The 12,165-nt window shown below is 48.8% G+C and overlaps 6 protein-coding genes across 6 annotated transcripts; 3 read left to right on the top strand and 3 right to left on the bottom strand.

The window, feature by feature from the left end:
• Positions 1 to 252: 252 nt before the first annotated feature.
• Positions 253 to 1,217, bottom strand: VC83_00313 (uncharacterized protein). Its single transcript, XM_024464007.1, has 2 exons — positions 1,005 to 1,217; positions 253 to 909 (listed from the first exon to the last, which is right to left on the bottom strand). The coding sequence occupies exons 1-2, from the start codon at positions 1,032 to 1,034 to the stop codon at positions 682 to 684; spliced, it is 258 nt and encodes an 85-aa protein (XP_024328377.1). The 5' UTR covers positions 1,035 to 1,217; the 3' UTR covers positions 253 to 681.
• A 114-nt stretch (positions 1,218 to 1,331) lies between these two features.
• VC83_00314 (uncharacterized protein) lies at positions 1,332 to 2,398 on the top strand. The gene is made up of 2 exons (XM_024464008.1): positions 1,332 to 1,683; positions 1,771 to 2,398. Exons 1-2 carry the CDS (start codon positions 1,490 to 1,492, stop codon positions 2,390 to 2,392), a joined length of 816 nt encoding a protein of 271 aa, XP_024328380.1. The 5' UTR covers positions 1,332 to 1,489; the 3' UTR covers positions 2,393 to 2,398.
• CWC21 (RNA-splicing factor) lies at positions 2,399 to 3,364 on the bottom strand. The gene is made up of 2 exons (XM_024464009.1): positions 2,897 to 3,364; positions 2,399 to 2,839 (listed from the first exon to the last, which is right to left on the bottom strand). Exons 1-2 carry the CDS (start codon positions 3,121 to 3,123, stop codon positions 2,557 to 2,559), a joined length of 510 nt encoding a protein of 169 aa, XP_024328379.1. The 5' UTR covers positions 3,124 to 3,364; the 3' UTR covers positions 2,399 to 2,556.
• VC83_00316 (uncharacterized protein) lies at positions 3,365 to 4,853 on the top strand. The gene is made up of 3 exons (XM_024464010.1): positions 3,365 to 3,546; positions 3,595 to 4,677; positions 4,738 to 4,853. The coding sequence occupies exons 1-3, from the start codon at positions 3,425 to 3,427 to the stop codon at positions 4,841 to 4,843; spliced, it is 1,311 nt and encodes a 436-aa protein (XP_024328382.1). The 5' UTR covers positions 3,365 to 3,424; the 3' UTR covers positions 4,844 to 4,853.
• An 8-nt stretch (positions 4,854 to 4,861) lies between these two features.
• On the bottom strand, positions 4,862 to 10,701 carry VC83_00317 (uncharacterized protein). The gene is made up of 3 exons (XM_024464011.1): positions 7,389 to 10,701; positions 5,201 to 7,338; positions 4,862 to 5,136 (listed from the first exon to the last, which is right to left on the bottom strand). The coding sequence occupies exons 1-3, from the start codon at positions 10,446 to 10,448 to the stop codon at positions 5,067 to 5,069; spliced, it is 5,268 nt and encodes a 1,755-aa protein (XP_024328381.1). The 5' UTR covers positions 10,449 to 10,701; the 3' UTR covers positions 4,862 to 5,066.
• On the top strand, positions 10,702 to 12,152 carry MED6 (mediator complex subunit med6). Its single transcript, XM_024464012.1, has 3 exons — positions 10,702 to 11,014; positions 11,079 to 11,419; positions 11,474 to 12,152. Exons 1-3 carry the CDS (start codon positions 10,798 to 10,800, stop codon positions 12,023 to 12,025), a joined length of 1,110 nt encoding a protein of 369 aa, XP_024328374.1. The 5' UTR covers positions 10,702 to 10,797; the 3' UTR covers positions 12,026 to 12,152.
• The last annotated feature ends 13 nt before the right edge of the window (positions 12,153 to 12,165 follow it).

The raw sequence follows: 12,165 nt of genomic DNA on the forward strand, positions 1-12,165 counted from the left end.
GTGCGGAGGCTTCATTTTATGGGACCAAAGTAGAGTACTCTTGTCCCTGTCAAAATAGTGGGGAAGTGGCAGTTCTGGATCAGGTTCAACGCTAGCGTATTCGATGTTGCGATGGGAAATTTATTTCCTCCGCGTTGGTTTGAAATATGTAAAGATTATTTTCATGTTAGAGATTAGATTCATGGCAATGACTTGTTTCTATATTCTTAGTGTCTACCTCTCGGTCAGGTGCGGCAGGAGCGGCAGACGTACCTGCCTTCAGTGCCTTTCGGTCAGGCGGGGCAGGCGCGCGACAGTCGTACCTGCCTTAAAATCTAGAACCCGTCCAATAGAGAGATAATATGGGGTAGCCAAAACACCCAATTGTCCCCAAGGCACGCCATACATACTCCAGCCGGTTTGCTAATGGTTTATTGCACATTATACAGGAAGCCTGGTAATGTCGCGTGTTTTTGAAGATTATATATGACAGCCTATTTCATACATCAGTCCGTTACTACAATCTCCATTCTGCGAGCTCTGTGAGTTCCTTGTCCATAAACTCCAACACCCATGCAATGCATTCTGCCGATCAAATCCGTTATGCAGCCTGTTCCCCTCCTGTGATATACAATGTTGCCCATCCCAGCCGGATTGCCCCGCAACGCGTCCTCCCTCGTCACTCTCTTATTCGGACACCCATCACTCCTGGTTCTGGTTGAGGGCCTGCTCTCTCTTCAACCTCTGCTCCCTGAGATATAACCTCTTCGCCCGTAGTCGATCTAACTCGCTCTTGATCTCATCGCGCTCGAAAGGAATCTTATGGGTCTGTTCGGGTTTGGGCCAGAAGTCGGGGACTTGGAAGCGCTTGTCGAGGTTGTGGCCGTAGTAGAACATGATTCCGATAGGGAACATGATGTACATGCCGAACTGGGGTAATCGTAAGCAAATGATGCTGGCTGTGGCGGATTGGAGGAGCATTGTATGGAGGACGAACTACCAATGCGTTGGAGAGCCAAACTGACCTTGAAAACTTCCAGATTGGGACCAGCCATGGCGGCCACTATGAGGGGGTGACTGGCGTGAAGCCTTGCTATTAATTCCTCGGGGTAATGAGAGGCAAGCTGTCCTCGTTGTATGGTGATTGAACAATGTCGTCTCGATGGAACGGTACTTGCCGATCTATTTCGGAGAAGTAGTTATCAGTCACGTGCTACCGATAACGTGTTATCGATCACGTGATGCATTCATTATAAGATAGCTGTCAGGTACGAATTCATGCCTCGGCTTTCGCCCGGCTGTACCAAACCTACCCCACACGATCTATAGAACTTAGTCTGTAGGTGATCATCCATGGGTTTGAGCGGCTGGAATATAAAAGTCGCTGAATGTAATCATATAAGCGTTTTCTTCTTTCATACATTATTTCTCTCCAACAACCTGTATTTCTGTACCAAACTGTAAACTTTTTGTTGAAGGCTACTCGAATACCATACCATAAACAGTCACCATGGCAGGAGCGAATGACACCGTGAGAGTGGAGTACAAGGGACGCATTGCAATTATCACTATCGATAACAAGAAGAAGCTGGGTGCATTGGATGCCGATGGATATTACCTACTAGCCAAGTATATGCGTGAGGTAGCAACACATGACGAAGTTATCATCACAGTGTTAACAGGAACCGGAGGCTTCTTCTCTGCGTGAGCTCCTCCAACTCAACCAAGCCTCAAGAACAAACTTGCTATGGTCTAGGCGCCTAAGAGCCAAAGTCACTAACATGCTCGCAGCGGCGCGGACGTCACAGTTGGTCGTGAAGTCTCCCCAGGAACCGATCTCTACCGCAGTACCCTGAGCGGTTTCGTCTCCAACAACCTCAACATCACCCACGCCTTCTACTCTCACCCAAAACTCCTTGTCGTCGCCCTCAATGGCCCCGCCATCGGCCTCTCCGCTGCCCTGACCGGATTCGCGGATTTCATCTACGCAACCCCAAACACCTTCCTCCTCACGCCATTCTCATCCATCGGCTTAGTCGCCGAGGGCGGTAGCTCCATTGGGTTTGTGCAGCGACTCGGTATTAGCAAGGCCAATGAGGCCCTTATTCTGAGCAAGAGGATCGGCATCGAGGACTTGGTTTCGACCGGGTATGTCAACAAGGTGTTCGATTTCAAGAAGGGCGACCCCAAGTTCCTGGAGGCTGTTCTGGCCGAGATTGATGACAGCATGGGCGACCACCTGGTCGGATCCAGTTTGACCAAGATCAAGGCGCTCATCCAGAAGCCGATGAGGGATAGGCTGGACGCGCAGGGAGTGGCTGAGGTTTTCGGCGGCTTGGAGAGGTTCATGGCTGGGATTCCCCAGGCGGAGTTCAGGAAGCTCGCAAGTGGAGAGAAGAGACATAAGTTATAGATGCGCATTGCTTTACGCAGTGCCTTTGTATTCCCTAGAAGCTATTTTATGCAATGATTCCCAAAATACAGTGCCATTACCACCAACACCAGTCCCACAATCTACCCATGACTATGAACGCCGCATTATGCATGTAACCGATAAATCCATAAACCAACGAAGGCTTAAGCAGCGCTCTTCCGTTCCTTGTCGTCATTTCCGCTCTTCTCAAGGTTTTCCCGCATCCTTTCCTCCTGCTTCCTCCAATGAGACCCTTCTTCGTAGTTCTTGCTGATTCCCAGGGCGTTCCTGAACCGATCGCTCTCTCTGATCTTTGCTTCCGCCAGCTCGTGTACTTGATGGGACTTGAGTCCTTTCGCATCTCGCCTATCAGTTCCCTTCTTCATTTCTCCCAGTAACTTTTGTCGTAGCGCCTCGGTCTGTTTTTCAATCTCCTCCTCATCGACACTGTAGGCAACGTTAGCATGGCCATGGTTGCGGAAATGGCTGGAGCAAGCAACGCACCCTTCGTCTTCTAACTTGTCCTGAAGTTCAAAAACTTTCACCTCAACGTCGCGCTTCCGGTCATGCTCGAGGATTTCCTTGTCGGGCTGGCGTTGGCGGTGCTTCAGGTCGCCGTCGGTAGGGTATGGCTTGAACTGTTCTCGGGGTTTGAGATGCGCAAGATTGCGCTGGACGTAGCCCGAGGTACCACTGCCTCGAGGGGTCGTGAGGCCAACGTTGGAAGACATCGCAGCTGTACTTAGATGGGGAGTGATGTCTAGTTGAGAGAACAGATGTTCGTGGTAATGATGCTCGGCGGCTTGCCTATCGTCGTTCGTCCGTCGTGAACAAGGCTAAAGGTGGCAGAATTATTTTATGAACTTATCGGGCTGAGTGACTCAATTCCAGTAATCTTAATCATACCAGACCAATTCCCATTATACTCGTATATAATCTTGTTTCTCTTTTTGATCATTTAAGAATTTACCGTCCTCTTTGATTCAGTAAGAAAAGATCCTCCAAGTCTACCACAACACAAACGCCACCAAAATGCCCGGCGTCGACCCCTCCGTGATCGCGCCAGAGGACGAAGGGCCTTTAGAAAGGCTTCCCTTCCCTCCCGTCACAAAGCAGCATATTTTAAACTGTTCTTATTCTTCCTGGTACCCAAAGTTTGTCCATCAAAGCAACTAAATCTTTTCCCATCTAACAGAACCCAGATACCGCACCTCAACCCTCCGAAGTCGCCTCATCCCACTCACAGCCGCCTTCCTCGACTACTTGCGCGAAGACGGACTCTGGCTCCCAGACGACGATGACCAACCCTACGAAGAAACAGAATGGTCAGCCGCAAACGCCGACAAACACGCAGACCCCGAGTTTGAAGCCCAAGCTCAGCCAAACGACGCATCAGCATTCGCAGACGTACACAGTGTGATTAAATCGACTATCGCAGAGCTCGGCGGCTCCGTTGTACCCAAGTTAAACTGGTCGGCGCCCAAGGACGCGCTGCACATGGCGCTGTCGAAGAACTCGATTGCTTGTCAGACGCCCCAGGATATATATCTGTTGCTTAAGAGCTCCATCTTCGTGACTCATGACTTGGAGCATGCGTTTGACGATTGTGCGAATCCCGAGCATCCGCCGTTTATTAGAGACATCGAATACTCTCTCGTCCTTCGACCATACTTCAAGATCAATACCTCATTCGAGTTCCGAGTATTTGTGCGCGACCGAACTATTGTGGGGATTTGTCAGCGTGAGCTGAAGCATGTCGATTACAGCCCGGAACTCCTCGACAAAATACAACCCGAGATCGAAAACTTTTACGAGAGCAAACTGAAGGACTCGTTCCCGGATCCGAGTTTCGCTTTCGATGTATATTTGCCCGAACCTCACGACAAGGTCAGGCTCATTGACATCAATCCCTGGGCTCAGCGTACGGACCCATTGCTGTTCTCCTGGCTTGAATTACTTATCATGTCACTGCCTAAGCCACTTCTGGGACAAGGAGACACCTCGGAGAGCCCGGCGCTGCCGGAAAGGAGTGCCGAAGAGGAAGCGACTGACACGGAAGATGAAGGCGTTGAGGAGCTGCCTTTCAAGGCGGAGTTCAGGGTGGTGAAGAAGGATGATCCAGAAGCTTATAACTTCGGAACCGCGCCATACAGTGCGCATAAGCTTCCGAAGGAAGTCGTGGAGGCGGGTGAAGAGGGAGGGGAGGCTTGGCGAGTTATTATGGAGAGGTGGGAGAAGCTGGGGAGAGGGGAGGCGGATGATGATAGTGATGATAGCGGTGACCAGTGAGTACATCAGCGTAGAAAAAGAGGATGGTACAAAAAGGGATAACCTATAGAGCTCAGAAGACACGCTATAGCTAGAAGAGAACACAAAAGTAAATGGCTCCTGCTACTATATCTTATCGTTCGGGAGCAGTTTGCCGCACGGTCAGCTCAGTCACGTTTGTGAAGCACTGGAGTGATGGCTACTAAATCAAGCCTTATTCAGTTAATATATTATCTATGGCCAAGGTGAAGAAACTAATCCGAGGTTCTATTCTGCCGATGCCATTCTACAACATAAATCCAAAACTATGACCATACAAGTTCCGTCTGAATAAAATGCAAAAACCCCCGGTTTAATTAATATGGCGTCGTCATAATCCAGCTCTCCATCGACGCCGATTCTATTTCTAATTCTGCAACATGCGTGAATGTCTCCTTTCGGCCATCTTTTCAAAATAGTGAGCAATGAACATCTCGCTGCAGGGACCGTTAGTTCATCGTTGTACTCTAATATATCAGACCATAGGGGAGAAATACTTACGTATAGTAGCTGTGATTAGAGCTGTGCTCCTTCACAAGATTATGCGCCAATTCGTGTGCGAGGACAACCCACCACCAACTCTCTGCCTTCGAAATCCCCGCAGGGTTCTTATATTCGTTCCAATGTAGCTGCAAGAAGAACCTCAGGTTGCAAAACAGGCTTCCGGTAAGGTTAAACGCAATTGTGTTGCCTACTTCGTCGTAAAAGATATTGAGAGCATTCCTCGGAATATTGTAGATACCGCCGACGTCGTGGAGCATCTTTGAAAATGCTTGTATTTGCTCAACGTTCTGTGCGAGGAAGACCTCGTTCATGACGGACATGTCTCTGGAGACATAGATCCGCATCCCGTTCGACGCTTCTCCAATATGGGCAATATTATTCTCGGATGTGCTGTCACAATATGTCGATTGTTCCTTGACCTGGTTGACACTGGGTGGCGAGAATACAGAGGACGAGTTGTGTGCTCGAGAGGATTGAACTGCGTTGGCTAGGTTCTGCTGAACAGCAGCAGGCGAGCTCACTTTTTCGATCTCGCCGGGCTTGCGCGGGGCAGGGGTCGCGTCGCCAGAAGACGAATGCCCGCGATTAGATTTCGAATCAGAGTTCGACCGAGAGTGGCTCCCATGGCCACCTAAAAAGCTCTGGAGCTGTTGTTGAGCTTCTCCATCACCAAAACCAAGTTTTCGTGTGAAGCTCGAGAATAGGTTTCGGCTCTTCCTCTGGGAAGCAGGAGACGGTGAGTTATTGCCAAATGCTCCAGGCATATCAACTTCATCCGAGTCACGATATCCAGATTGATCTTCTTCGACCTGGTTTTGCTTTACTGTTCCACCCCTCTCCTTAATTTGTTGCTCTTCAATTCGGAGTTGCTTCTGTCTCTCATCCTCGGCGATGCGAGCTTGGGCCGCTTGAGCTCTGAGGATACGATCGACATTGAACCCCCTTCGCTTCAAACCTTGTAGGTCAGATGTAAGGAGTGATTCAAAGAGTGTTGCAGCCTCGTTATTTGGTCGTTTTAACAGATTCCTGACTAGAGCCTGGCTGATATCGTAATAATCTACTCCGTATGTAATATGTAAGGCCATCTTCTTGGAGCGCGAATCATTTTTCAAAACTGCGGTCTGCTTCGAATTGTAGGACATCTTATATCCCCGTAAGGATATCTTGATAGATATATGGGTGACATAGTCCACCACAAGATTGTTCTCGAGATATCCCTTAGAGTGCTTAAGCTGGTCTGATGGATAAGAATGCAAAAATACCTTAGATCTTTCAAGAATTTTCTTCTGGATCTTCATGCTCGCACTCTGGTCGATGAGCGGATCACCAACGGAAATCTTCTGCTCAACGAGTTGTCCTACAGCCACCGAACCAAGATCAAGGTAGAATTCTTCAAGGACGTCTTCCAATGGCGCGGCAAGGAGGTCTCCTTTAAACAACTGGTATGTTGTGTAATCGTCGACAACCACAATTCTGGCCGCAGGCTGCAAAACCCACTGCTTGATGCCGGCACTGCTATCATCGTCATCGCAAAACAGATCCACGAGATTCTTTGAGTTTCTGTTTTTTGGTTCGTTATTGGCAGATATCTCTTTTGTCGCCAGGAGGAATGGTGATATTCTCATTTGAGACCATAACAACTTGTCCCTTTTCAAATCCGCTCGTGACATGGCAAGCAGTCTCAATAGAGATAAGTATTTTTCTGGACTCTGAACAATGCCAAGTACACGAGCTGGCTCTGAAGCAAGCATTGTTGCAATGTGGCTTCTGGAAGGCTCGTGGCTTGAGCCGCAAGCAAGGAGGAACCTGTTTGCCTCACTGCCAAAGTCAACGAAGTCGAAAATGTCGCCATACGTTTCCAATTGCCCAATGAAGCACATTCGGGGTGCAAGATGTTTGGGCCCTTCCGCTCGTTTCTCTGGAAATGAGCTGTTCCCAATGTACTTTGACTTTGGTGGAACTGGAACAATCTGGGCATCTCCGAGCTTAGCAGCATGGCGGGTGAACTCTGCTTCTCCAATTCTGGTTGAAAAGTATACAAATAGAACCCGCGCCTCGCCCTGGGTTTTTGGTGGATTTTTAATCAGCCGTTGCACTACTTCCTCCAACGGAGGGTTCTCGGCAACTCCAAGTTTCTGCGGAAGCACATTAGCCAGCGCCTGTTACATGGTGGAGAAAAACATACCGAAGCGTGGGGTATTAAATCCTTCCGCAGGACATTGAATCCAAACATAAACGCATTTGCGTTGGTGAATAATGCCGAAGGAACCGCCAAACCCTCCCCCTTCCCTTCTATAGGAAGGAAGGGCCTAGTAGCCTTTGCCAAACTATACGCACTATATTGGTTGGTCTCATAATTTGCGATGAAGTACGCCATTGACTTGGTTCTCAAAGTCGTGTCCGTGGAAGCCATCATTACAACTAACTCGTGTACTGTGGGATAAGACCTCAGTCCAAGGGAGACCAAAAAGTTTGCTTCTGGACTGCCTGGACGGTACCCAAACTTGCCAGTCCACTGGATAATGGGTACCTGCAGGTGCCTCAGATCAGCCTTGGGTTCGAACAGTTCCGATATCTTGTAGCGCTTCGCAGATGCTACGCTAGCTTCTTGTCCTACCAGTCCTGCTTCAGCAGCACATATTGGTGTTTCCCGCAACTTCTTCATGTCCCCGATGGGGATATCATCTTTCACGCCTGCCAGATACACTATTAAGTCGACATGGTTCCACCTTGGAACTGCAATACCCGATCCGCCTTGGGCACCAGATTCAACAGGACTCAAAAGTCGCTGAAATATTGTGTCCAAGTCAACCGTTTTCCTTACACCAAGAGCGCTAAGAAATTTTTCTTTGACGCCAGGGCAACCGACAATAGTTGGTAAATCATCAAATAGCTTGATGCTTGCGAAGTAGGAATCACTCGGCTTACTCATGCCAAGTTTGGTTGGTATTACTGTCAATGGCGCCAAAAGCTTAATTATGATCGCTTTTGATTCCACAGGCATCCCATCCCATTGCTTTGACAAAACAGCCAATACTTGAGAGGATAATTTTGGTGACCAAGTGATATCTTGTTCGCTCGACAAGCCATTACGCCCCTTGGTAGATTCGGCAAGAAACCCAATCCATGTTGAAGCTTCTAGAGGCTGCCAGCCTAAGGCTTGAAGCTCGGCATTTGTGGTGGCATGTGTGATGTTATATGGAAGAGTATTTTGCGGAATGGGGAACTCTGGTGGGACTTTTGATGGCTGTATGAAGTATTTGATACTTGAAAGAGAAATAATCCCTCCCTGGCTCTCACTTTGCCCTACAGTCGCAACAGTAGTTTCAAGAAGGCTTCTCATAGCCGAAACATCAATGTTTGATGCCAGTGCTTTGCGACCAATCCAGCCGATAAATGCGATGAGTTGTGGCGTAGTCAGTGCTTTTGATCCAAGCTCCTTTTTAACGTCGGCAATAGTAATATCGGAAATGAGCCCATAGTCTCGGAGCTTCTTTACCATCTTGGTTTCAACAAGTTGTTTCGGGAGGGTAGGAATGCGTTCCACAAACATGCTAAGGTCTTCAATCGCCAACCTAACAGTTGTAGTTGGTAGAACACCCCTTGTGCTGTAAATATCCACTGAAGCCTTTTGAAATGATGTCCAGAACGATTCCTCAATAATTTGCGAGATTTGCGCGCTGGGGGTAGAGTCCTCAAATGTAAATGATGCCAGGATATGTAAAGCTGCGGGCATAAACTTTTCCACGTCCTCTTTAAGTATCTTCCCAGGGCGCCCTCGTGATTGAGTCCAACGCTGGAGCCTGTTTCCCAAGTCGGACATCTCATTGCCATACGCAACACGGCTGATTATGCCAGCAACTCGCAACATTTCCATATTCCAAGTGCGAACCCATCGTGCATTCAAGTCGACGGCTTCGCGTTCGACGGTTGGAATTAACGATGGAGCAGAGAGATGGACACCTGCACCAGTAGTTTGGTTCGTGGGAAACCCAATAAATATTCTTCCTCCGTTTTTCTTTCCAGGCAAGACAGACGCAAAAATGTCGACGCCGTTGGCTATTTTGTTGCCATTAATACCCTCTTTTGAGGCCGTAGCCTCGTCATATAAAGATGACAAAAGGGCAAGCCTGGTGGATTTTGGAGGGGGTTTCTTCGTTGCACGCTCGAGTTCTGTGGCAAACGTTGATGTCACAGAGGTACGGATGGCAGCTGTTGTTACCGAAAGGAATACATTTGCCGTTGTCTCTTTCGTTACATCTTCAAGTATTATTTCTTGGAATGCTTGCGCTTCCTGTGCCACCTTCGATTTTAAAGCATTCTGGCTGCTGGAAGAAGTGAGGCGAGAAAAGAACGAGCGAATGGACGGAGCCTCCAATGCATGGCGACCATACGTCGTTTCGCCAAAGGCACTCGACTTGGGAACAGAGGCTGAAGCTGATGGACGCCATCCAACCACATTCATGAACGTAGCTGTCATTTGGACGCTTTCTCTGCTCAGACTTTCCACCTTCATAAGCCGTTCCTTTGTGGTGGTTTCGATATCTTTTGGAATCGCCACGCCACTGCTTGGCGAGGCCTTTTTCTGGATGGAAGCAATCTTCCAGTCATCTAGCCACAGTTCGACGTTCTTTAAGGCGACAAATGTCATGCTAGTGGCCAAAAATTGGCAGATAGAAATAAGACTGGGTACCGGAGTTGTGTTGTTGCGATAATCAAGTACGAAGCTGGTGTCCCGTGTCCCCTCTGGTACTTGGATCTGCCTTGTGAAGAGGCTGTCTTTTTTCCAATAGAATGCCATGGCCTTTTTCCCAGAACTGACAAATGGTTCCTCGCAATCTGCAAAGACGGAATAGAATCCGACTCCAAATGCACCAATCTTGTCTTCGTTCGGATTTCCCTCCGCAATACGCTTCAGCCTTGCCCAGTCATTATCTCCAAATGGCAGACCATCGTTTGAGACGAGTAATCGACGGAGCGTGGCATGTAGTAGCGTATGTTTGAGAAGGTCGAATGGTGTTGCATTGCTGGGAAGTGGTACTGTCGTCGAAGGCGTGGTTTCGAATTTAACCTTCACAGTATCGGCCTGAGCATCGGCGGCATTCTGAATTAACTCTCGAAGTGTCGTCCATTCTCCAGAATACCTCGCCAAGACCTTGTCGATTAAGGCCCGGGTATTGACTGTGACAGCTTCCTCATCCTCTCCGAAGCTCAGCGCTTGAGCTCGAAGTTTCGTGAAATCCATGTTAAACTTTTCCTGCCCTAACAATATAGCAGTTGCGTCGGCCTGTCAAACACACAACATCGTTGTGTGCCGAAATAGAAGGTATTTATGTGTTACAAAGAGAGGCCAGCAAGGCTTTGGAAGTGGCGAGGCTTCTTTAGCTCCGACTGACCAGCAGAATGACTGATAAAGAGAGATCGTTCGAGGGTCGTAAGGCTGGTGAATCTGCCCAATCTATTTGGCCAGGCTGATTTCAGGGCACCTGAATCGTCTGTGACCCGAGTGGCTCAACTAAAACCTGCGGGCTGACTGGAACGGTTAGTGGGGTCATTATTCTTCCGACACCGAAACCTTAATTAGATTTCCCCAGATGGTCCGTCGATCGCCTGCATTGTTGCATGTACCAAAGATCCACCAAGGCTGTCTATCTCTGAATTGCGCCAACCATCATACAGCACAGCGTGAAAAGCGTGGGTGCATTCAAGAAGGCATTATGGCGACACGGGCTTTGGATCCGCCTTTGGACGAAATACAATGGCGCTCTCCGGCATGGGCGCAGCAAATGATGGGCATACACTCGAATTCAGGTAATTTACACCTAGCCCTGTGTCCTTCTCGACCGAACTATCTCATACTGACAGTGTACCTCAGTGCTTCCATATTTTGCGAAATCGCCATTTTTCGATCCGACTTCGAATAATGCGGTCCTTGAGAACCAAGCAATGTACAACCAAAACATGGTGAACATTGTCGCAACTCGTGAAGCGTTCGAAGGCCGCCTGAAGACGATGTCTGGGTTGGAATACGTTGTGGCACAAGAACCCGCCGAGACGGCGCCTGGGACTGGCACTGGAGTTTGGGTTATCAGGAAGCAGACACGGAGGAAGAGGCAAGGCCAGGAAGATGACATCACGATCCACTCCACGTATTTCGTGATGGGCGAAAATATCTACATGGCCCCAGCCTTCCTCGATGTGGTCCGCAGCCGCATGGTAAGGCTCTCCAGATTCCCACACTCTATGCCACCACCAGTCTAACCTGAATAGCTGTCCATTTTTACCTCTCTCGATAAGTTCGTTTCAGCCGCAAACGCCCTCCCCAATTTCACGCCTTTGTCAGGGCATACGTATCTGCCCCCGGTAGCAGCACGCCCTAAGGCAACCGATTCGCAGCTAGCTACCCAAACAAGCCGGCAAAGTAGCCCACTGTCTGATTCTGCAGGGGGTTCCAGGAAGCAGGTTGCTGGCACAACTAGCACATACATGGATGCGCGCCTGCTCGACGAGTCTTTTCAGCTTTCCATGCGCTATGGCGACGAATACATGGACGAAAATCCTATTACTGGTCATCCAGGTGCATTCAATCTCACGAGTACTGGACGCAAAACCAAAGACACTTTAGGAGCTGCAGCACAGAAGGCTGGCCTTCAAGATCCATCTAAAATTGGAGCTTCACCTGTGGACGAGAAAGCATCCGACATTCCGCCAACAAGAAAGAGCAGTAAGGCGGCCGATAAGGCCCCGAGGACTCCGGGAATACCAAAGCCGAAACGAAAGAAGAGTAAAGTGCTTTCTGCCAGTGGTATTGCACCGGTTTAATTCGGGCCTTCACAGTTCTTTCGTTTTGTTGCAACCATTGGGTTAGTGTGAAGGCGTTCTTGGCGGGATGATACCCTATCAATATTAGACCAAATAGTTTGTGGTGAATGAATTGATATGCATTTTAACTATTTGATAGA

Source organism: Pseudogymnoascus destructans (genome assembly GCF_001641265.1).
Source record: "Pseudogymnoascus destructans isolate 20631-21 unplaced genomic scaffold scaffold_1, whole genome shotgun sequence".
NCBI classification, from domain to species: Eukaryota; Fungi; Ascomycota; class Leotiomycetes; order Thelebolales; family Thelebolaceae; genus Pseudogymnoascus; species Pseudogymnoascus destructans.